This window comes from Cyphomyrmex costatus, unplaced genomic scaffold, assembly GCF_001594065.2.
Source record: "Cyphomyrmex costatus isolate MS0001 unplaced genomic scaffold, Ccosl1.0 scaffold196, whole genome shotgun sequence".
NCBI lineage: Eukaryota > Metazoa > Arthropoda > Insecta > Hymenoptera > Formicidae > Cyphomyrmex > Cyphomyrmex costatus.
Window position 1 is genome coordinate 665,810 of NW_017275998.1, and position 26,032 is coordinate 691,841.

General features: G+C 40.6%; 2 protein-coding genes across 3 annotated transcripts in view; both read right to left on the minus strand.

Moving 5' to 3' along the window:
* Window positions 1-535: 535 nt before the first annotated feature.
* Window positions 536-20,482, minus strand: GluClalpha (glycine receptor alpha 1). Of its 2 annotated transcripts, none has more exons than XM_018538704.1 (8): window positions 19,658-20,482; window positions 4,380-4,449; window positions 3,614-3,767; window positions 3,119-3,201; window positions 2,842-2,976; window positions 2,603-2,755; window positions 1,521-1,801; window positions 536-842 (listed from the first exon to the last, which is right to left on the minus strand). In XM_018538704.1, exons 1-8 carry the CDS (start codon window positions 19,730-19,732, stop codon window positions 609-611), a joined length of 1,185 nt encoding a protein of 394 aa, XP_018394206.1. In that variant the 5' UTR covers window positions 19,733-20,482; the 3' UTR covers window positions 536-608. The 2 variants fall into 2 exon arrangements, with proteins under 2 accessions (XP_018394206.1, XP_018394207.1); XM_018538705.1 differs by lacking the exon at window positions 19,658-20,482 and adding an exon at window positions 11,387-12,782.
* A 3,220-nt stretch (window positions 20,483-23,702) lies between these two features.
* Window positions 23,703-26,032, minus strand: part of LOC108772974 (uncharacterized) — a 50,725-nt gene continuing 48,395 nt past the window's right edge. Inside the window, exons 5-6 of the mRNA XM_018538652.1 lie at window positions 24,174-24,229; window positions 23,703-23,847 (exon numbers count right to left, since the gene is read on the minus strand). Coding sequence (XP_018394154.1) covers window positions 23,703-23,847; window positions 24,174-24,229 — 201 coding nt within the window. The remainder of the gene's footprint in view (window positions 23,848-24,173; window positions 24,230-26,032) is intronic.

A 26,032-nucleotide genomic window follows, 5' to 3' on the forward strand; every position in this document is an offset into this window, starting at 1 on the left:
CCGCAGCCAGTAGCTTATTCTCGACGATAGCGTTACCGACATGGGTATCGTGGACGAAGTCGGTATCGCGATCGGCGGCGAAGGTGTTGCGACGCGCAACGGCGTACCCAGGGGTGACGCTGAGGAGGCTGGCGAAGGCCAGCGCGATGGCGACGACCTTGTCGAGCTTCTACGCGAGTGATGTCGCTGTGCTTTCATCGGCGAACACCGGCCAGCGACGCAATCTTCGTCGTTCAGCAGCGAGAACGTTGGCGATGGCGAACGATTCGGATTATAACGCTGATGGCGATGTAACTGATGATGATGGTGGAGTTGCTGCTGATGATGGTCCTGCTGATACGTACGCGGCAGCGAATGATGTTGTGTCATCGACGGATTGCTGCCATGAATCTGCTGTATATAAAAATGACTGTGATGACGGGGAGGATCATGATGATGATGATTCTGAGGATGGTGATGATGATGATGACGATTATGAGGCTGATGATAGAGTTGTCGTTGACGAGGACGTGAACGTTGTTGCGGCGGTCGTGTCTGTTGGAACTGTTGTTGCTGAGGATGGCCGCGAGCCACTTCCCTTGTTGATCCGAGCGCCTTCCCCTCGAGATTTATTCTTGCCCCTCGTCCTCCCGAAACAGGTACGTGGACCAATACGTGAGGTTGAAGAAAGCGAATACGATTGGGAAGAAGATCCGTGAAATGACGTCGATGCGCTTGGACCTCGTCGGGAACTTGGACAGCCACGACCTGCAGCAGTTTTTTTTCCGTGGTTGCATATGTAATTCGCACTGCTGCAATTTATCCATCGACATGGAATCCTCCGGGTGTCGGACCAGAGGCTTCTGAAAGAATTCGGGTGGTATTGAACCATTAATTTCTCGTACTCTTGGCTCTTTAATTCAAACTATCTCGATTCTAATCGAAAGAATCTCGACCTCTTCTTTTTGCTGCATAAAAGAATCTCATTTTCATCTAGAAGAAGCATCTAGAAAAATCCTGATTTCTTCCTTTGATGCATACAAACTCAGATTTTTCAAGAATTGCATTTCTTTATAATAAATGGAAAAAAAATATAATGCTCCCGACTGAGGCAATATTTTTCGCAATAAATTTTTCGTAGATTTACAGTGTTCTCGTTAACGTCTACATTATTAATATTCTTATAAAGATGCTTATTAGCATCAAAAATTATTAAATTGCTTTATCAATTTAATAAGTGATATTACTACTCTGGTTCATGATTGCGTTTCAAGATCGAAAAAGATTTCAGCGTGCAGAGTCAAATATGTAAATTCACGCAGAAGTATTTAAGCACTATAAAATCCGCTTTGACCGAAATAGGATTTCTCTTGTTTAATTAGAGTTGCGTTCTATGATGTTGCCGCAACACGTTCACGTCCTCGTCAACCAAAACGAAAGTTTTTCCGGAAAAGCTCGAGGAGAAGAAAGCAGCTATGTCGGAAGTATCTTGAGCGCGTGCATGGAGATGCTCGAGGAACGTCATGCCTTGGTATACTAACCATAGCGAAGTTGGCGGATCCATCCGGCTCGAGCAATTCCGAAGTCGGATCAATCGACGACGAATGTTCCATCTCGTTCGTTGGAAACTGCTTCTTTATGTTGTCGCTGTGCATGTCGCTACGCGACGCGTAGTTGACCAGCGCGAATTCGAGTAGTGCACCGAACACGAAGGTCAAGCACACTCCTGTCCAAACGTCGATAGCCTTCGTGTAGGAGACCGGTGGCAGTGAGGCGTTTATCCCCGATGTCTGTGTGGCCATTGTCAGCAGTGTCGTAACGCCTGGACGGGAGAAGACCGATAGACTTTTGTAGATTTTTGTAATTAATCTTGTTAGAAGATTCAATAAACACGAGTCAAAAGTAAATTTAAAAAACGAGCTTCTATAAACGTATATTTTTCTTTCTTTACAAGATCATTAATCGTTACGCGGTCTTTAAATAATTCATTTCAATGTGTGCATTGCGACTCTTCGTATTTAACGTTAAGACTGATTTAAAAATAAATTCAATCATTCATATTCAACCGATATCTGCAATTCTATTCGCGTTCTTTTAATAGTTATATTGATTTTTCCTGTTTTTAGGTATAAATTTAAACACTTTGAAATGTTTATTTTAATTTCTGTCTCGCGGCGACTAATATACGTTTTGCTTCTTGTTATGATTATCTATGGCTGCGCTCAGCAGAAAAAGCTTTGCAACTATGTTGGAAGATTCTTTAATATGATTGGTTTATACATTTAGATCTAATGAAGAACTGAGAGCAAGAACAATCAAATTAAAGAATTTTATAACAGTTACAAAATTGTTTCTTCTGTTTCTTCCGTATCCTACGACATAGAAAGTTATCTTTGCAGTATTAACAAATTTATTGTGCTGCTACAACAAATACGATTATTTATAATTGCTAATTTTATTCAGCTATACAACTTTGCTAATTTTACATAGAAAAATCCGTATATATTACGACTGTAGATTTGCTAAATCGCTGAAGTTTTTAATTGCTACGATAAATCTTTTTTTCCCGTGAATTATAACTCTGAATTATAACGTCGCTCTGCGCCTAGACAATAATTTATACCTAGTGACACCCGGGCAGGCACAGCGCTCTGATCCAGCCAGAAAGACACCCAGGACACAATAACGAGCATACAGCATGGGATGTAGATTTGAATGAGATAGTAACTGAACTCTCTCTTGAAGAGCAGGTCCACTTTCAAGCAACTGTACTCTCCTGTGTGTTTTTTTTTTTTTATTTCATCGTTAGAATCGTTATATGAGTTCATCATGTTTTTCTTCTCAACGCAAGTCTCCACTTACCAGTGTTTGTCTTGCTATTACAGTAGTCCGTGAGGAATTTCTCAAGGGTGAACCTGGGTAGGTGTAAATTCTTAACCACTTGAACGGGGTCGCCTTCCTTCCAGAGAAAGACCAAATCGTTCGTCGTCCATCCGTCTATCGGGACGGACGAAGACGGTTATTATTTGACGAATGGTTAACTTTTCGAGAATGTTTAATGAAAAAATACTTATTGAGAGAATTAATCTATCTACGTAGGAAGAAAAACGAGAGAGTTTTTCGAGTCGAAATTACTTACAACTCGCCATACGAAGTGAGCAAGTTTGTCGATCCAGGGGATACAGTTTCAAATTCATGGGACACGAGAGCGTCAAGGATATCCTGCATCAAGGGAAGAAAAATAGCGATAGTTTACGTAATGTCTGTGGAAGTAAAAATCCAATTCGCAATGTAACGAACGCGCTTGTGTTTTGTCATCCGGCACAGTTCACAAGATATAATACTAGATCTCCGATTGTACAAGCGAATTTTGCGACATTTGATTATCACGAGGGTGAAATGCGAGTGTAATGAATAATAAATTCCCGTCTATCTATATTGAACGTCTATCTATATTTTAATTTGAATCATATATGTATAAGCACCGCCCTTAAACAAAGTTCGCGCAGCGAGGGGGAAAAAAAGAAAAGGTGACATCAATAATCTTTTGTAAAAAATTGCGCAATCTCGCTGATTAAGCTGACTCTGCATTCTCCGCACATCGGTTACATTTATAACACTGCGGTATACTCACCGTATGCTATAAAGAACCGAGCCATCCGGGAAAATTCGTATGTATACGTTCGGCATAATGATGTTGTGGAAGTGACCCTCCTTCTCGTTCGAAAAGAATAAATCTGGCATCCAGACGCGGCTAGCTTCCGTCAGGGTTAAATATTTAAGTTTACCTGCAACGTTCAACGAACAGTGGGTACATATCCCGGCGAAAAAATCGGCGTGCGTTAACGAATACGGTATCGCTCGTTAGCGTTCATTCAGTAAGCAGAAAGCGCGAATATCAGCGGCAATTTGCAAAAGGAAGATAAAAATAGCCGCTATTAAATTTGCGTAACGACCAGCGCGAGCGAATAAAATGTTACGACTCGCCCTTTGTAGCGCGATATAATTGCAGGATGAAAAAAGTGTACGTATATAAACGCTCTTTGTGCGTTTATATACGCGTCCGAACTTTTCCCGTTGACCGCAAAATATCGTGTCTGTGCAATATTACTGTACGAAGACACTTTGGCATTTATGGAAAATAAAGAAAGGATGAACTTTGATCGGACTTTTTGATTTTTTTCCATATTGCAGTTTATGCAGTTACGAGGAATATATTTCACCTTTAAAACTATTATTCTTGTGACATGGTACTGTACACGCATTGCTTGACTGTTATATCACTGTTGTTCCTATTTTATCGCATCGTGACTTTTATCAGCGTCGAAACATCAATACCGAAAGCGTGGAAAATTCAAACTGAAAATCAGTTATAAAATACTATTGTGAACTTTACGTACCTCCGAAGTCATTAAACCGTAATCTCTCATCCAACCATTGTTCCCGAAATGTTAATTGTACGGAGTATTCCTGGAGAGAAGAAGAATAAATGCGATTAAATAGCGTCGCGCGTTATGGCAGCGAGTAATGTAAAGAGTTATTCCTTTCTCTTCTCAGTAAGCGATAGTATTTTTAATTAGTTAGTATAAAGTTTCGTTAAGAAACGTAAAGAACGTGCGTAACGAAATAAAGAATAACTGAAGTCTAAATTCATTTTGAAACAAATAGTATTTATAATAGCAGAGTAGTCTTTGTGAAGAGAATGAAGAAAATAGCTTCGCGTAAATGATAACTCCGCACTTAATGAACAGTTTTAATTATAATTGCAATTGTATTTTTAATTCAATAATGATCAGTTCTCGAGAACGAGTTCCGGTATCCGTGATAACATTTCAATGCGACACGTAAAATCTAATAAAATATAAAAGAAAGTTGAATTAAAAAAGAAATGTAAAATCTTTTTCTTTCCACTTTATATATATATATATATATATATTATTCGATAAAAATCTCGCACCTATAAAAAGCAATTATTCAAACACCTCGTAACACAAAGAGAATTTCTTTTTATCTGTAATATTATCGCCACTCTGGACTGGTGTAACGACAAACTGGTTGTCAATATTCTTATTATAAAAAAAGTAATCGTCGATACACAGATATGGATTGTAATTTTATGTTAAGAGCTGTATATTTTCGAATAGGTCGAATATTTTGACATCGTTTTAGCGATTGGCACATAGTTGCATTTTTCATTAATTTTTCCTCCCCGAAAAAAAAGAACACTGAATCTGATATCACATCACACAAATTTTATTTCGCATCGCATAATAAATGATCCAATTTATAGCGAGATATAAAAATTAATGCATTTAAATAATGTTTGAAAAGGAGATTTTAATCACACAGAGTAGATTAAAACGAGGTCAGTAACATTCGTGTCCATTGATCCACATCTGCGACATTAATCTGCCTTGGCGTAATCGCGCATGTCGATAAGTTAACTCGTCACGGATCGAACTGATGCATTTAGGTGGAAGAACGTCATTTTATATCGAGTTGCACCTGAAGCGACGTACAACGCCCGTCAATCCGTGACGACTATCTATCACTTGGTAATGTGTGTGTCGAGAAATATATGGAACAGAAGACCGCGGAGATGTTATATATATCGTATATAGCGGTGGGAAAATCGTCCCGGGAAGACGAAATAATTTATCCTGGATCGGAACGCATCCGGGGACGTTTTTCCGCGGTAAAGCGATCATGCGACTCGAGGGCATTACAAGCATCGACAGGACATCAATAGCCGATCTGTCGTCAAATGCTCCGAATAACACTGGCGCAGCCAAGGAGATACGGGGCGGTCGGGGTCAAGGGCCATGCAAAAGCGAACACCGAGGACCTACCAGATGTAATCAGATCAAATGCCAGAAATGTCTCGGGCACTATTGCGCAATATCTGTTTAGCGGTATAAAAGAGAACGCATGCAGTTTCGCTCACGGTGCTCTCGTGTTCCTCTCAGCTGCTCTCGGCCGTTCCTGCGGCGGGCGTGCCAAAGTCCCGTGTGCTCTGTTTCCTATTTCAGAAGGGAGTAAAAGGGAGTGCTTTCGCAAATACATATTTCTTTTCCTCTCATTTCCAAATACTTCCTTCCTTCCTCCTTGCTTCCTTCGAGACCTACCGCGAGAGACCGCCGACTCTCTCGTCTCTATCCTCCACGCTCGGTGCAGTGCAGTGTTTCACTCTACGGTGTTTTTTAACGTGAAAAGAAAAAAAAAACACACATCCCGTTGGCCCTTCTCTTTTTTATTTAACTTCTTTTCCCTGTCGGCTTGCGGTATTAGTTTTCACTTGAAAGTGCGCCAGAGCTCACACTCGTGTGTGTTTCGCTCTACCTCCGCTTTTCTCTTAACTCGTCCGATGGTTTTGTTCCGTCGTTAACTTTTTCAGCGACTCGTATTCACACGCATCTAATATCGGCGGAAAGTTTCTGAAAAATTGTGAAACATGCCGCCAAACGAGGATTACCGGTCACCCTCTTTTCGAGCTTTCGTGTTCGTTCTATTTTTCTTTTTTCTCCTTTATTATGTTTTTTTTTTTTGCACAAAACGCGCGTCATTTTTCTCTTTTCTTTTTTCTAGTATAATACATCACTCGCAAAGAAATAAAATACGCTAAACACGTTTGCGTGGATGCCCGTTTGTACTTCAAAGTACTTATCTTTCCCGTGTAACACGAACGACGAGCTTTCCTTGGGACAGGTATCGTGCGCAATACTACCGCGATTACGACATGCACTCGCGATTTCCGCATCTCTCGAGATAAAAGCGATTGTCGCTTTTGTATCCGTACGAAAAATATCTTGTGAGCATAAACGACGTTATGGAGATTTGTCTATCGTGCGTCGGTGGAAGCTTTCGAACGGGAAATCGAGTTGTTCTTTCAAACATATGCATGTTGCGCAAAATATCTTATGACACCGACTGAAGAAATTGCCATTGGCGGGAGAGAGACTTTTTCACACTCGATTAAAGTGGAGGATAGAAAATTACTAGGAAATCATCGCAATGTTCTTGTAGTAACATCTTCGTGGAGATCTAAATCGCCCTTCTAAGCCAACTGTACGAATCATAAAAGTTGTATACGAAACGAAATAAATAAGTGCGATCATTAGAGAACTGATATACATATTCTTGCAACCCACTAAACATTTTTGAAAATAACATTACGTCATACACATATATATATATAAATATATGTATATCATACGTGGAATAATCGAATGTGTCGTATCATCGAGTGTACTTACGATGATGACGTATGAAATTATAAATATCAATAACACAGCGACAACACGTCGAGGGGGGGGGTTTCATACATAATCCTGACGTATAAGATATCTAGCACACAGTCAATATCTCAATTTTATGCTACACACAATGACAAATGCAAAGCATCCAAAAAATCATCAAAGTGTTCTATATATATATATATATATTTAAAAAAAGGGGGGGAAAGAGAAAAATGGGGAGGGTAACCGCAATGCAGCCCTCGATTTTACGTCGAACGATCCAAGCCGCAAGATAGAGACGGCCCTCCGATATTTCAGGCTACGTTTTTTTATACCGGAAGCTGTTGCGCGCCGTAACAGCTGGCTCGTAATTTTTCCCTGGCTCTTACCTTTAACGAACGACAGTCATCGCTACCTCTACCTTTCTTATACGGGCAAAATTCTCGAGTTACGCGCGCTAGGGCGATATATTTGCCGTTTAAGCCGGCCGCTCGACGAAACGAGTGCTCCTTTTTCTCGCGCGTCGTCCGTAATTAACGCGACACAACTCGATTAGCGCGAGGCGACAAAAGGCTAATTGGTCGAGTCGAGTCTCTCTCGATCCCCCTTGCGAAACGCGGGTAGTTTTTAGCGAGTAAGAAAGTGTATTGTATATCGTCGCTCTCTGTTGCTCCGGCAATTGTCCTGATGGCAATGGGATATAGTGGGATGTGTCGCGATAAATAACGGCTCGCGAACCCTCTATGGACCGTGTCATTATTGTTTTGTGACTTGTATCCCTTTTTCACGCGCTCGATATCTGAGGAGAGAACGGCGTAGGATTTATCAGTTGTTATACAAATTGATCTCTCTCACTTTTTTATATCGTTATAATAAATTTAATTGTCTAATTAACTCGATGATTATGAATGCGTCAAAAATAAATCGCGAAAAGAAGAGTACTGATACATAAAGAGAAATACATTATTGTTAGGTGAAAGATGGGACGTATATACGATATATGTATATCGTATATACATATACAATATTATATAAAGACATTATATATATATATAGGACCGGAAAGAAAATTCAATTAAAGTTAAAAGTTTTCACATCACGTCTTCGCACAAATTTGCTCTACTAATTTCCTTGATCACATCGGAGAAGCTTCCTTCGGGATTTTTAACTTCGATCAGAACTTCCAACTCGCCGTCGTCAGACATTGTTTTGAAGTTTTGTTTAAGTCACAGAGGGTTCCACGAGATTTCGGGGCCAATAGCTTGCCAATCAGCTTGCTCGGCGGTTCATCCGTTTTCCTCGCCGATGAGCAGCTTCACGTGTTAAATTTTGTTTCGCCTAAAGCGACGTCTGCGATGAAATTTTAAAGCGTAAAACTTGAGCTTTAAGTCCGAACCCGTAAGAAACTGATCAATCATAGACGATCGTTCGCTTCGTGTTTGACTGATGGATCAATTTTTATGGCTTAGGGCTTAAAGCTTAACATTTTAAAACATAAAACTTCAGATTTATGCCTTAATAACCATATAAGAAATTGAGAGACCAATCATAGTCGATTATTATTCTTCTTACACTTGACTAAAATTGGTCAATTTCTTATGGCTTAAGACCTAAGTTTTACTCCTTGAAATCTCATTGTGTAGGTGCCGCTTAATGCGATGCGCATACACACAATGCGCCTTCTTCGTGCGCTCTTTACGGAGAACGGGTTACGATCTTCCGTCTTGACGCGCTTGATCTCACCGTTACCGATATACATTCGCTCGCAATGAAAATTCTAACAGCCGCATTATTCCCACGCGAATTTTCCTCTCATCCCTCAGGGGATTTGTTTCTAAGCGCAGCGGTGTGCTCATTCAGTCGACAAATATTTGTCAAGATAAACGATGCCGAACGTGCCCGGTACTTATGAGAACGTGATACAGAATGAAAGAAATAAAGGAGAGACAGAGAAAAGAGACAGATATATGTAGAGAGAAAGAAAGAGAGAAAGAGAAGAAGCGAAAGAAGAAGACGACAGAAAGGACGGATTCTTGCAGGACCTAAAAGTGAACGATCGATCTTTTTCTTGCAATACCTTGGAGTGCGTGGCGATTCCGATGAATATGTATTTCTCCCGTGGTGATTTAATGATTACGAGCGCATCATGATGTCCGGAATAGCGAATAATAGGAAGGGGGATATATGTGAACAAATATCGTTTTGTTTTGTACTTCGTGTGATACTGGCGTGTGAAGCGTAACGAGTCTCTGATTCGTCGAAACGGAATGCCAATTATCTCGACGAGTTCCGCGCGACGGCTGGGGAGATAGAAAAATCAATGTTCGAATCGCGATGTCGAGAAGAATTCGGCTGGATGTCATGTACGATGGAGGTTCCCAGCCGAAATCGTGCCCGACGTGTACCAAAGCGAATCCACTGAAGAACGGCAGTGATTATACCTAAGTAATATCAGGAACTCTGTAAAGCCGTAATCACACTAGCGATCGCGCGATTGTGATTCACGATTGAGGATTATTTCTCAACCAATTGGAACGAAGCAATCGGTGACTGCTTTGCTCTGATTGGTTGAGAAATAATCGTCGATCACAATCGCGCAATCGCTAGTATGATTACGGCTTAATGCACTGCGAACCATGATGTGAGCTTTTATCGCTCGTATATATACATTACATTCGTGTGAAGTTTATCGCTCGTATTCATTTCTGCGCCCACATCGTGCGTGGGGCAATATAAAACCCCTCTCCGACAAAAGCCGAGTTACCATGTGGCTTTGAGTGAGTAACAAAGATCGCCCTTCAGTCTCGCGCGACTGAAGAGTATCGGTTGCCTGTACTCATCTTGACACAGAATTCCAAGAAATCGCGCTAAACCCACTCAAGGAGAATGAGAGAGCCAAAATAATGTCACCATTGACCGAATTGTGATAGAAAGACAAAACATAAACCCGGTGAAAAATCAGTCCGTTTGACTTTCTTCGGGCCACTTTTAATTAACATTATTGACGACCTCCATGGATTATTCGTTCGTTCGCATTTGCGATCGACGAGGCAGAGACACGCGTGCGTGTGCATGTGAATGTGCGTGTGCGTATATGTGCGTGTATATATCGAGCTTACTATCTCTCTCGTCTGTTCGGCGGGCAAACCTGAGGTGAGGCCCTGCGCAACGTGTCTCGGAACGCATTTTGAATTGGACTCGCGCGAACGCGTGCGAAGCGCTCGTCCTTCGCCACATCGTCGCGGCCAATCCTCTATAGCAAAGGTTCCAACAAGGCACAAGACGTGGTTGCAACACGTACAGTCAATCGAACGTTCTCGTACGATCAGTATTCAGGTGTGCTTTCCACACGGTGGACACGAGTGGACGCGAGTGTCGTTCCGTCTTGTTGCTCACTGAATAGTGTCGAGAAAGGTAGAATGACGCTCGCGTCGACTTGTGTGCCACCAAATAGAAGACAACCCCTATATACAGCAACAGACAAATTACTGATCGTACATCGCAGGCGCGACAGCTTCACCGTGCCTTGTCTCTCTCTCACACACACACCGCGCGGATTCCTCGGCCAATCCCAAGTCGATTTCTCCTTAGCGAAACGATCCTCTCGTTAATTTCAACGTCGAAGCGTTCGAATACATTTGAGTGTCGGTCGTGTTCAAACGACAGACCCATGGTTACCCATGGCGACATAGAATTCGCATTAAGATCTCGATTACGTCAACCGTTTCTCGCTCCTCCTCCTCCTCCTCCTCTTCACTTTCTTTCGAAGGGGAGACCGACTTATGAATTGCCAAAAACTCCATGCATCGGATCCCGGGCACGATAAAGCCGGGACGCCCTGTATAATATGTATGTATACAGACTTAAACATGACAGTCAATGACATCGAGAAAAATCAACGAAGTGCGATTAGCACACATCCATTGTCAGCGCGACGAACGAGAGTATGCATATACATGTATGTATCGTGTGCAGGAGATGTCACGCGCGCGGGACGAGACTGATAATATATATATGCATATATACGTATACATATACACAGAGATACAAGTACAGAGAAGTGCAAGTCTTACGGCATCATATACACGTGACGTTTCAATATAATTATACACAATATGTGAGGATATACAGACTGTAGGCCTCGTTGATGATTACTTGTTTATTGCACTCACCATATTATAATCATCTATTTTGCTGATAGAGCGGAGAAAGATGTTGACCTTCACATTTGTCGGACCATCTAACACGTCGACCGGAACAGAACAAAAGAAATCGATTAATTACATCGGTCGCCGTGAACCGAGGATCGCTGGCTTTGTATTTTCTTTTCTTACTTTTCTCTTTTTCTTTTCTTTTCTTTTCTTTTTTTTTTTTTGTTGCTTTGTGGTTAATTCGCTTTCGCTTTCATTTTAATTTACCGGGATAATATACTTAGCGGTGTGGGCGGATCATTAATGAATGAGGGACCACAGGAGAGGGAGAGGGAAAGAGGGTGCGGGAATGATAAGAGCGTCGTGATAAGATGATTCTGAGACTCATCGATTCTCTCGAACGCACATGTCGCACGCGTCAATGGATCGAACGTCAATAAATAATGGATTAATCGCGAACGTCGCTTCCGCCGATCGTACGATACGCATCCGAGCGAATGGACGGAGCATTATCACCATGCACTTCTGTGCCCCGCGATAAAATCACGACAGACCGCACGGTATATATATTCGGTGTGTTTTCGAAAAAGTGTTACGACTAAATAAAAACTCCCCGATGAAGTGCCATTCTCCCGCATAACACATATTCGTTCTCTGACGATTAATTTTTACGGATGACACTTGAAAATATATCGCTTTGTTTCATTTTATTTTAATCAGTTTGAAACACTCCTCCCCGAGAGGACAGGACACCCTCCATTATCTTGCCGCGAGGCACAGGTCGCATATCTCGTTACGCGATCCAATATGTGTTTGTATAAAAAAGCGTAAGAGAGTTTGGAGATGAGCTTGGATATATGGCAGATATCGTGAGATCGATATATAAAATTTAAATAAACACGCTACGCGCTACGACATTTAAATGGCATGGGGTGATGCGATGGGGCGAACTATATTGCAGCGATTTAGCGAGCGAGTTAGCTTCTCCTTGTCCCACAGCTCAATTAACGCTTCACGCGAATGACTGGCGGATCGTGCGAAAGCTACGGATCTACTCGAGCAGCGAGTCGAGGAAAAAAAATGAAAGAAAAAACAACTTGTCTTGTAAGCTAATGTGGAGTAAGATCGATTTGGACTTGCGGATGAAAGTATCCGTCGCTGTGAGATCTCTTATAGGAGCGAAAACGGAGTAATATCCAGCGCCGTGAAAGCGACGATTATTGATCCGTGTGCTTCGCCAAGTGTAAACAATCCCATAAGATATAATACAGGTAAGGAGGAATAAAGTCGATGTGCATATGTGTTCGGTGTGCCTGGGCGTAGCGCACCGAATGCAGAATGCCTCAGCTGTCGCTTTGCGTGTAATCCGGTATACGACGAGCGATACAGACACCGTTGAATTTAAAAAGAAACCGAATAACAGTCGCAAACGTTTCACTCGAGATATTCGGGGAAATGCGTGAACGAAGCGAGGTAATAAACCCGTGAGAAAAAGTAAGAACACAACAGTCATGAAAATAGATGCGTTTGATGTCGGAAAATTAACGTTATCGATCGAAAGATTACACGGGAAATAAGTATTCTGGATGGTCAAATCCTATAGATTCTAGTATCCTTAACTTATTTCGGTCGTTTTAACTTAGATACAAAGTATTTTGAGAATGAATTGAGTCGAAAAAAGAAAATGTTTCGATAAAAATTGTAGGATTCGAAGAGGATTGGCCCACTTAGACTCAACAAGACCCAAAATCTAAATATCTCATCCGATGATCCCTTTCAAACCCTACAGCTTTTATTTGAAACATTCTATTCAAAAATGCATTGTTCTCAAAATACTTTGTGTCTGAAGTTAAAATGGGTCGAAGATGTTTCGATCCAAAGTACAGAATCCGTAGGATCCCAACGTTTTACTATCTAGAATACTTATTTCAAACGCGACCTTTGGATAATGTTAGTTTTTTTAATGTCACTTTTTAATATCACAGTGTAATATCACGTTGCCTCGTGAGGCACGCAAGGCGACGTTCTCTCTGAGGAAGATTCTACATTCGGATCTACTACGCGGACATCCGAAATACTGGAAAAAGAAATGCGTTCTACTGTGGGCTTTCGGAGTGAATCGGAGTTAAGCCGTAATCACACTAGCGATTGCACGATTGTGATTCACGATTGAGGATTATTTCTCAACCAATCGGAACGAAGCAATCGGTGACCGCTTTGCTCTGATTGGTTGAAAAGTAATCCTTAATCGTCGATCACAATCGCTCAATCGCTAGTGTGATTACGGCTTTAATCGTGGTCCCATTATACGCCTTCGACGGCCGGTTGTCCCCGCCCTCCGTAATGGGCCCGACCAGGTGTCTCCTGAGGTCGACCTTTGACACACACGGAAGGGGCCTGATTGTCGCGACTTCGCATCTTTCGCTTCTCTCGTGGACGCTGCTCTCGGACACGCGAGGCACACCTTCGCCGTCGTCCTCGTCTTCGGAGCGGTGGGTGTTGCGCGGCATGGGGATTAGAAACACCTAGGAGAGGATCCTAGAATCCCATTGCCATGTTCGTGTTTGTCTATATCGTTTTCGCGACGAGATAATCAGCGTTTGGCGCTAAGATGCGCGGCGGATCATAATTTTATATCAGATCTTATATACTTTCAAGATGCAGAAATCTCGCGCGCGGTTTTCTATACACCCGATGCCGCTTCATCCAGAATCAAGAGATCTCTCGATCGCGTATAATCCTGACGTCTTTCGTGACTGTCAATGGAACATCTTTCTTGTGCTAAATAGCGGGAAAAAGTATCAATAATGTAATGGTAATTCGCGGTAATATTTCATCGGCTCGAAGAGAATGTGATTTAATCGATGCCACGAAGAAATACATATATATAGTAGACCCGAGAAAATATTAACAGGGCTCTTCTGCATCGCATATAAACATGTAAAATATAGATTATATTTTCATACTGTAGTTATCGAGTTTATGTTGAAAAAATTTATATACCATGCCTTGTGCCTCTTAATTTTTCAAATACCGAATAATTTAACTCTTGGCTGTTTGTATGAAAAATATTCGATATTTTCGACGAAAAGCTGCACATTATATTTTATCGCTTTTGTTTACAAATTACAAAACGAGTTAATGGTTCAATGCAACGGATAATATCCATCAATAAGATAGAGAAGAAGTTCGATAATTGAAAAGTCAGGGTAAAAATATATAAAGTGAGGGAGCGAGTCTAACGTAGGTGGAGTCGCTTAGCGTGTGACGACGGTGTGTAGGAAAAGGTGGACGTACCTATTATGAAAGAAAGAACGTATCGATTTAACGGAATGTCCATTAAATCTTTGACAAGCCCTGAAATACAATTCTTTTCGCTCCGCGGACGTTTGCTAAATGCTGATTGTTGAAGCAGCATCTGGTTTTAACGAACTGTTGAAAAGTCACAGACCGTCGATCTCGCGTTCATTAACGTTTATTTCAGAAAAGCATGACAATCTCAGAGAACTCGTATTCACTCGTATTGAAGCAAAATTCTCACAATGACAACATAAGCTCACGCGTCCGCAGGATCAAGGCATGGTATATATATATATATATATATATATGTATATATTTGTCATTGTCGTAGAGAAAGTAGAAACAAGTCAAGCAAACGAGAAACTGTCATATTTTGAAGTGTGACAGTAAATTTCCTATTTCCCGAAATGCCGCCGGGACCAAAATCACCCGGTGCTTTATTAAGCACCGGGCAAATTAGGAAATGTTTTGTGTCGCTAATCGGCGCATTGCAGTTGCATTAAACTCTCGTAATCTAATAAGCGAGCCTCGGATATTGCCGCTCCAGTGAGGTTCACTGGACACAATCGTGCAACAATTATGGATTACTGGAGAACGATCGTTTTATGTATTTCGAGCGCGATAGAGAGCCATCTTCCCTACTTTTTCCCCAGATTAGTGACACACGCGAACTATAGAGATATTTTATATTTCTTTCCTATACAGATACACATTCTGAAACATAAATTGCAGTTTACAGCACAGAGAAATTAACATAAAGAGGAAGAGATGCAACACGCATTTTGAAGTCATATTAAAGGATTAAGTTAATCTTCCTCTGCTGGCGCTTGTAAACAATTAAATGCAGTCAAACTGGATGTAACAGGCTTTCGAAAATAATTCTACCTCGCTCGCGATGACAATATCGCAAAATTCTATATCTCCTTGTAGTACAGACAGAGATAAAAGCCAATTAGAGCCAGTATGCAAAAGTATTTACGACAATTATTGAAGTAACAAAATATCGTAAAAGTTGGTCCCTATGATTATTTCTACTTCAACAATTGTCATAGACATTTATGCTTACATTTGCTTTCTATTTTATTCATATACATATGTATATGTAAAAAATAGCCCTTCTCCTATTCTTCGAAGAGTCACTATTTTATTCGTCAATCAAGTTTTCTCTTCCTCTCTCTCTATCTCTTTCTTTCTCGTATCTTCTTTATCGTGTCATCTAATATCTATTCCGCGTTATAAGTGGTACGGATATCGGCGCCAATGAAGTGAGCTTCAAGAGCGGCAACATCCGAGTACCACTAATAAAGAGACGGCCATATGATGCTTAACCACGAAGATATGGATCCAAGATCCATCGCGATTAACCCAACACCACTTTAAAGAAGAAAAAGCACGCGTATAGTATATATCGATAGCGTCAGTTCACATAAATATACTTCAAAGCTGCTAATTTTAAACTCCTACAGAATATATATTATTATTGTCCAGCATTATTATTATATCATAATTGAATTCTTATATAATACTTTATCATCGTATACCCGTGTAAGTTTCCAATAATAAATGTTTATTATTATTACACGGCGCGCGTATACTTAAAAAAATAGAACTATAGTGCAGCTGCCTTCCTCAGTGTGATCCATGTGCAGGTATATCTGCTAATAAATGCTTGCTGCTAAATAAATTATGGCGGACACACATATATTCGACATACATTTAACATACACACACACACACACGCATACAATCCTTGACGTGGCCGATAAATTTTTAAATGTCATCATCTTTTCTCGCACTTAACGCGTGAATATTTAAACGGCGGTCTGCAAACGGCGGTGGGTTAATCACGGAGATCGATCGGTAAACGAATGCGGCTCAAAGTGGGACTCGCTTCGATGAAAACGCGCGTTGAAAATTGGAGCTCTATAACGAGAACCTCGCCGAACGACAAAGTCGCCTTTCGCGTCGTCGCCAGCTCCGTGTATAATTAATTGGTACCAGGCCTGTCTAATTACGCCGCCGCTGCCTCCGCGCGACGTCGTCGTCGTTGTCGCAATTGGCAATTCGCGGTTAATCCCCAACTTCTGTCGCGACAGCACAATGTCTCGCAGAGCCGCCGCTGTTCTCGCCGAAGGACGTCGCGTCGCGTCGTGTTGTTCGCGGTAACCCCCCGGGCTATTTTCCGCTAAATGAGCGTATTTGCCAAACGTGCGTCGTGTTCCTCATTGTTCTAAAAGTATACCGACCAGAGAGCGCGTCGCTCGCTTTATCTCGCTAATAAAGAGACGCGGCCATATGATGCTTCGCGTGCCGAAGGAAAACATTCGACGTAAAAATATCTTCGCAAAGAGTTAATCGGGACGAAAATCCATTACGTTTAATCGCGGGATGTATTTGCAATTATAATTCTGGATTATTTATTTAAGTCTCGCGTTTGTGCTCACGATGGAAGATATTACGACGTTTCTGCCCTACTCTCTCCCTTGATAAATAGTAGACGAGAGAGCCTGCACCCTAGATATACGTATACTCGGCGCACGAAAACGGAGAGAAATGAAGCGTGTTCTGAATGTAAATCTCTCGGCCCGCGCGCAATGCGGCCGTTGAAAAATTTAACCCAGCAATTAAATTGCATTGGCCGTTGATACGCACCGGTGATTACACTGCGACGTGACTTGCGCCTTCGAGTCATTTCCGCAACGATTACAAGAGGTTTCGTTTACCGAGATCGTTTCCTCGGATATGGAGCACGTAAGTGTTTCATTTTCATATATATATAACGGTTTAACTGGTATGCGGGCGTATATACAGGTACGATTACTGTTTTCTGGTATAGCAATTAGGAAAAAAGTCATTACCAAGAATGAGATAAAAAGGGTTGCATACTACCGCAGAGAATGCCTTAGCAGCACGAGAATGCCTTAGCGAGTGTGTTGTCGTACGGTGCAGTAAAGAATTAAAGAATAAGTCAACGATACATTTGGTAATATATGTACATATGTGTAGGCAGATGTTCTATTATATATATATGGATATACATAGTGTTACATTGCGCATATGTATGTACGTATTATATCTAATAAATAAAATAGTCGATGTGTCGTAATATTGCAAAAAAAAAAAAAGAGAAAAAGAGGAGATGAAGAAAAAGAAACATACGACGAAAAAATGATATGACAGAATGGGAGAGAAAGAGAGATAGAGAGAGAGAGAGAGAGAGAGAGAGAGAGAGAGAGAGAGAGAGAGAGAGAGAGAGAGAAGAGAAAGATAGAACGATGTGTGTAGTATATACGTGTTTGCTGTATTTTGCGAGGCAGCGTGTATACATGTTTATGTATGTATATATACTTGGCATTAAAAACTCAACGCAAATAAACATAATCGAAACAAGTCAAAAAGAGAGATGAAACTCCATCAAATCATCTACCACACAACAGCGGGTGAGAGCGATACTATATATATACTCTAATGGAATCTCATAATTACGCACAGCACGACGCTAAGTAAACAGGGGGGGGGGGGGGGGGAACGTCGGAGAAAGACACCGGAACCGAATCTCGGATTATCGTAGGAATGAGACGGAAAGAAGAAAGAAAAATCAGCGCGCTCTCGGAGCAATTTAATATATACGGAAATATAATTCCTAAGGATAATTTATTAAGTTCCGACCGGGTATTACAATGGAAATTTATGCATTATCTTTGTTGTTATCTGATTTTTGTACAATTATACAAGCGCACAGTCGCTTCGATCGTGACAATTTATTTCATTCTGCACACTTTCTTCGCTGCTGGGATCCAGCTTATATTGCGCGGATAAATCAAATTAACGACTTGCGCGTGCGGTTAGATTATCCGCTGCATAATTAGCTATGTATATTAGCGAGTTAGTATCACATTCCTTCATTACTTCCCTTCATTCTCGTGTGATCTAAATTTCGCGAGGATGCAGCAGCGCGTTCGGCGTATATATAGCTACGGTTTAATATCGACCGAAGGCGAAGGCGGTAAAGAGCGCGCGTCGTGCTATTCGTAAGTCTGAACTCATTCATAGACATACAGAATAGATACTTGCTTAACGTAGAGAACGGTAGGTGGAGATACAAAAGAGCCACGAGAGCGGGCCTCAAGATACGCAACGGGTGTTTTGTTGTTTAGCACGAAGAGGAGAAGAGAGAGAGAGACACAAAGAAGTAGATTGAAAAATGTGTCGTCTATACATCGTGAGATCAAAAAGGGCATTAGAAGGATACTATACAGCGACTTAATGATAACAAGTAAATTAACTGTGTATGTGTAGTGATGTGTATCTGCGTGTGTGTGTGTGTGTGTGTGTGTGTGCACAGGCATTTCCCATCGATGTCGGAAGATACTCCACCGATGCGTGAACACCCGGACTCCAATTTTCCTTTGATAAAATCGTCGCGGCCTAATTTCTTTCAAAACGCCAAATATTTCCACAATGAAACCTCGAGCGAAAATCTTTGCTTCGAAAGTGTAAGATTAAGGTTGAGTTATAAATCTGTCGCAGAGAGAATAAAGGTTCCTCTGTTGTCGCAGTCTACTTTTAGGGGCTGAGAAGACCGCAATTTTCTTCGTTAACATCGAATTACCGCGGCGGTAAAAACGACCCTCCGAAGACGGAGGATAAAACATCATCGGGCTATCCACCGGTAGCGATGGGATATCCGCTGTGACTTCGTATCGGTATAATGTGATCGTTATACACCTCCGCAGCGCACGCGGCATTCGAGGCGCGTGGCCGAGGTACGCGTTGACACAACGTGCGTTACGTCGACGTATGTATATTATACAGCCTCTCTCCTTCCAGGTATACATAACGCGCTGACTGTGATAACGAAACACCCAGCATTAGATAATTTGTATTTGTTACTTGTGTACAGTATATATATATATATATATATATATATATATATAAAAGGCACATGTGTGTGTCTGTGATCACGGGGCGTTGCATTCTTTTTCAACTTACCATAGTAACGTCATCTATTTTTGAGATACTTCGAACAAATATGTTGACGCGGACAACCGCGGGCCCATCTAACATGGCAAACAGAACAAACAAAATTAATCAATCGTTGAGCAGCAATCAGATACATCGAGGTAGAGATGTGTGCGTGTGTGTGGTATGATGAAATTCTTAGATCCCCTCCTGTGAACCACCTATACGATTGACGATGAGTTGTGAGATGTGCTTAATGTAGCTTATATATTCTTATATCTGTTGGAAATTTTTTTAATTTGTCATTTCTTTTTACTTTTTTTTCCGTTCGACAGTCTCATTTATTATCTGTCCGACGATCTTCCAGCGTCGTTCAACCCTTTCTTTCGATTATCCGTTGCCATCAGCTCCTTGCCCCGTTCGAACGAATCTGATTTAACGCCCGACGGACGTTTCAGCGCGTTTATCATCGTTAAAGTGTAACGCCGCTCCGATACAGGGAAAACGTTTAAGCATGATCTTAAAATGCGGCAGTAAACTTCACCCTAAGTGTAAAGCACTGTTTTAAGCAACCGTTCCGCGTCTCTTAATCGCTTTTTTATAACGTCTACATTACATTTCTGGCGCGCAACGCGAAAGTACACTGCTTTATTTAGAAGCGCTCCTGCTTCGTCCATTCAGGAGACTCATCCGATTAAATAACGTTTAGCCTCCCGTACAGCGATCTATATACCTTCAATCGCACAGAGAAATTCGTGTTCAGTAAATTCAAGTGGATCCGCAGATAAAAATCGTGCGTCCTTCCTCGACTATTTTGCTTTCTTCGTTTCGTAGTCATGTTATTCCTCGAATCGATTCGCCGGATTTTTCCGCGGTTGCGAAACTATTTCGCTCATTGAGGAATCGCGGCCGCGGAAATAATGCATGACGCGCGGGGGACACGAGCGTTATTCCGTGGAATCCATGCTGCGCGCGGAATATCGGTCGTGCAATACTGCGAAACGAATTTTCTCGTACAGCCGTCTGTTTACTCGCACGAAATACTCGCACGCTCCCAGAGGTAATAGCCAGCGTCGAGGATAATCGATACACAGGGGACGAACCACGCGAATCACGAGATACGGATCAACGGAAGGTAAATAAATTGTACGCGCCAGCATACAGTCGAGCAGTTGAAATATGAAAGATCGAATAAGCGGAAACGCGATGAAAAATCGATGACAGCCGCCGCCATCGTCGTCGTCGCCGTCGTCGTCGGGACGACGTGCCTCATCGTACCGTCGAATTTAAACCGATGGCTGCATTCAGCGCAGAGAAAGCAGCTTGTAAAATTTTTTAGTACACACGGAGAAAAATGGATAGCCTTACGATATAAAAAGTAAAGGTGTAACATCCCGTGGATGAGCAGGAGAGTGAATTTCAAGCCAAATTTGATTGGCTGTATTCCAGCTATAAACGTATGAGGAAAGCACACTTGAGTTGAAATTTGATTGCCTCCAGTATTGCTATCGCCATTATTGCGCAATGTTACCCTTTATTTACATTTCTCGAAATAAAATCTCGCACATAAAATTTACACTCTTTTTCAATAGCGGTGGTATTTTAAATACCTCTTTTTATCCATTCTTTTTACGGGAGATTTCACTCCAAGAAATATAGAGAGTACACCTTTTGTTTTTACATCTTGAATAAATGATAAAAATACACCCTGACAAGTCTAATAAAAATATTCTGGCTACTTTTGCCGAGCTTACGACAAACTTTACTTGCCCGCGAATAAAAATACCGGAAATGTAAGGTAAAAAGTACATTATAATTATAGGAAATCCATTCGAGTGATTATTACTTATGGTAGAGTAAAATTTACTATTCTCAAGACTGTAAACGCAAACAACTCTCAAGATTTTATGCACATCTATTTCTTACCGTACAGTAAAGTAAATTTTGTCAGCACTAAGGCAAAAAATACTCGTCAATAGAGTGAATTCTATTGAGATGTATGGCAATTTATAGATTAAGAAGTAGTCACCAATTGCAGTAGCGTAAAATTTACTTTACGAAATGTACTAGAAAAGTAAAGTAAATTTTACATAAGTAGATGCTAGTCCCTATATGAACCTGCCAATTCCAATTTCGTATAAAATTCAATTTACCAGAATTCTAGCGAATACTACTTTATATTTTTCCTCGTGTATTAGTCTTGTCCTTATCTTTTCCACTGAATCTACATATATAAACCAATTATATTAAAGGATTTACTGATGAATCTCCTCGGAGAATTTCCTTTCTAAAAATATTTAGAGCAAAATTATAAATATTTTTAATATTTCTGAAATATTTAATTATAATTTTGATATTTCAACAATTCTTTTTAATTTAAGGAACTCTTATAGATATAAAAAACATAGACCGCATATAACTTTTCTTTCCTATTGATATAATTTTAAATAAAATGTTTTATGAATTATATGATATTTTTCCAACGTAATAATGTAAATATAATAATATAATTTAATATTTTATCTTTTTATATTTGATTTTAAAAAAGAATTTTGCTTACAATAAGCTATAGCGGTTCCTCGACAAATTCCTGGATTCATCAATGAAAAAATTTTACAGCAGCAAAGCTGCTTTTTCTGCTGAACGCAGCCAATCTCGGAAATGAATCAGGTACTTGGAAAGCCGACAAAGCGCACGGAGCTACGTAGTTTATGCACCCGAAGCGATATACTCGCGGAACGAGTTTTACACAATTTTTTTTATCCGAAAATACCCTAAAGCACAAAAATCTCGGGAAACCATACAGAACGACAAATGTACAGAACAGAATCGTTGAGAGATGTAGACCCGATGAAAATATTCACGCCGCGAGGGACAGCTGGAACTTCATTTGCTTGAACGCAGCGCGGCGTTTCGATCATCGTCTCTCTTTCCCTTTTGTACGCGAAACAAGGAGAGCTTCGGCAAAAAAATGATGTGCGCCGTGTAGACGCAAAAATAAAAATGGAAAGGAAAAAAAGGATATGTATCCATGGAGGCGAGAAGGGACTTCTTTGCTCGGAACGGCAGAAAACCTGGAGTGCCGCCCATGTTTGTGCAACTCCCGCGCGATATTATCGAACGAAATTTCCATGTCGCCGCATCACGGTCCGATTAGCGTCAAAGCGAGACGAGACCGCGGCTCTCCTTTGAACGCTTACGCACAAAAAATGCGCGGCGAATATGACGCGCGGACGTGACGTCGCGGCGCATAACGCGCGATTTCCGCCCTTCGAAGATGTATTGTTTGAGCGCCCCTCTGGCGAACTCCATGCGCCGTGTTGACGACGTGTCAACAGCGAGAGACGTAGAACACCTTCGCACGTCAATCGTCGTCGAAGTTACGCGACATTTGACAGTATTAGGAATTGACGCCATGAAACGCCATCGGTGTCACACGGCGGCGTGGAAAATGCGCGCAGGCGTGACAAATTTATACAGGAAAGCCAGACTAACACACGTAATTCGCAAGCAGAGACGTTTCAATCGTGGTTGACAACTGATTTATTTCCCACCTAGGATTTATAAATTATTCCGAGAGTAATGTTCTCCTCCGTAGAAAACTATCTTCGTCGTCGTATTATATATACATATATGTTTCGAAATGCTTTCGTCTGAAGGTTGCACTCTCGTTAGTTTTAGATATATCAAAATTATTCACAGCAGGATGGCGATAAGAGATTAATAAGTTAACCGTCGTTCCAATTTTAATCTACATATCTCTCTATATCGATCCAACTAATTTCGCGAAGATTGGATTGCGTCTTATTTCAATCGGATCTACAGACTGTCAGCGAAACAGCCGGCGGGTAATCGACAGCTATCGGAGGAGCAGCTCGCGGCGATGTCGTCATCAATGGTTTAACCGCGTTTAAACGTCGGCGAACGTCGGTGTCAGCATCATACGATTGGCGGATGTATTCCCTCTTGTTATGTCATTGTCGTCATCGTTGGGAGTCTAACTGTGTTTGTAGCAGCATGAACGAGCCAGCCGTATCGTCCTGAGCCATACAGAGTGTTTGCGTATCATTCCGCCCTACATGAACCAGGACAAGACGTCGGACACGTAGTGCTCGTCGTCATCGTCCTCGTCGGCGTCATTATCGTTTTCGTCTTCGTCATCGTGTGTCATCGTCGTCGTGTCTTTGACATCGCCCACTTTTAAATGCGTGATCTCGCCACTTCAAACGCGCAAAACAGAACGCTAAAAATGCTTTTCAAACGCGAATCCTCCAAGTTCAAGACGTGTCCTCGTATTTCAGTCCCGCGCGCAAGAATGAACGTTTACTTTAAAAAAACTGTCATATTCTAACGCGAAGAAGATAAATACTATTTTTGAATATTTATAAGATCGAGTTATAATGTGGATAATTATCAGCGCGGATAAATGATGTCATTTTTTGTTCTACTAGAACTACCTTTTAAATAATTCGATTTATTACTAGAGATTGGCACGGAGATATTGAGTCATTTAGAGAGCGTATAGAAGAAAAGGCATTTATGTTACCTGCAAAGTAAAAAGTTGTCTATAACCCAACCCAACGATAATATTGTCAAAAGTAGCTGCAATTGTATAAAATTATATATATGTAATCTGTGGACTAATTTCATAATATACAGACTGTTTCACAACCATCGTGCAATTTTTATTACAGCTTCGATTTTGTCTTAGAAATTTTCTATTTTCGTATTAATAGAATTTTTTTACTCAACTTTTTTTTACCTCTAGAATACGCTGTATTATTGCACGGTGGTTACAAGACATCCCGTATACTAGTTAATCGCAATAAGATTCTTACTAGACTTTTATCATTGTAAGAACTTTTCTTTTGTTATCACCTACGAAAGTATCGAACGGTACCAATGCTCGTGTTATTGGATACCCAAGAAGTCGAAGTTCGGTACCCGAGTAGAATTTAAGTGTTCCCCAAGTTTTGATGATAAATTCTCTCTTGTTGAAAAGCAATTGGCATAAAGTGGATCGACTCGCTTGTACACGTAAGCAACATGTTCTTTGTGCGAGAAATAAACGAGACTACAGCTTTCCGCTACAAAGGCGACGGTGACATTTGAAATTTAATTATTCACGCCATGTGCAGGGAACGTTTGCGAATTTTCGCAAGACGCACACACAATCGATCGATCTAACACACACAGTACCGAACAATCTAAATTTAGTACACCCCCGCTATTTAATTTACTAATAATATACAAAAAATTATAACCATAGGATTCCTGTTACTAAATATAAATTGAAAATATCAATAGGCAATTTGGAGTCAGCGCGGTAATAATTAATTGTTCTTAAAAAATTTAATTTATTACAATTAGTTGAGAAAAGAGATTTCTGAACGTTTTTGGTTTGGCTATGCTTTTAGTCATCATCAGCAGATAAACTAAAACGCATAATTTCGTAGCGTAACGCATAATGTACAAAGTTAAGTAACACCTTCATATGTTGTTGTTTTTTTACGTAATGGTGCATGGATCTTCAAGGGGATGCGGAAAACTGGCCGTGCAAACAAAGGTAGCCAGCTCATTGGGAACGCGCCACTTTCTCTATCTGTACACTGAGAAAAAAATGCTGTTTATTCAATTAAAATCTATATCACGTGCTGTAACTAACATAAGTAATTAATCCATGTATATTATTATGATACAAAGGCTTTGATTATTGTTTTAATAATCAAGATCTTTGTATCAATAAAAATATACATGAATTAATTATTTATGTTAGTGACAGCCCGTGATATGGATTTTAATTAAATCAACAGCATTTTTTTTCTCAATGCATGGATTATTATTCAAATGATACATAATAAGAACAAATTAAACAGCTAATTATAACCAAATTGAATAACCGCTCACCTCACAATCTCAGGAATATCTCCTGTCAGTTGTCCTTCGTATTCAAACGCACAGTGAATAATAAACGCATGTCATGATGAACAAACACGTGGACATTATTCAATAATAAATAATATACAGGCTTATTTACAGCTTACTTTTACAATATTATTGTATAATGATAGAAAGAGGAAGTATTTTTTCGTATATGATTTTGATGTTCTAATACTCTAGTTTTCAATTTTTCGACATGTTTCCAATAAACTGGGTAACTCTGTTTGGGCAGCATGAACAATTTTCTGCATTCCTTTGAAAATCCCGTGCACTATTACATCAAAAAACAACGTGCCAATTTATTTTTATTGATATATGAAAGCGTTATTTAACTTTATAACTGTGCGTCACGGTATCAAATCATTCGTTTTCGTTTATCTGCCGATGACGGCTAAAAGCATAGCCGAAAACGATCAGAAGTTTCTACTTCCAACTAATTGTGATAAATAAAATTCTTTAAGAAGA

Coding starts and splice junctions, on each gene's coding strand:
- GluClalpha (XM_018538704.1), bottom strand. CDS start 19,732: ATGTTAGATGGGCCCGCGGTTGTCCGCGTCAACATATTTGTTCGAAGT. Junction 2,977..3,118: donor CTCACTTCGTATGGCGAGTT/GTAAGTAATTTC, acceptor CCGTCCCGATAG/ACGGATGGACGACGAACGAT. Junction 2,756..2,841: donor TAATAGCAAGACAAACACTG/GTAAGTGGAGAC, acceptor AAAAACACACAG/GAGAGTACAGTTGCTTGAAA.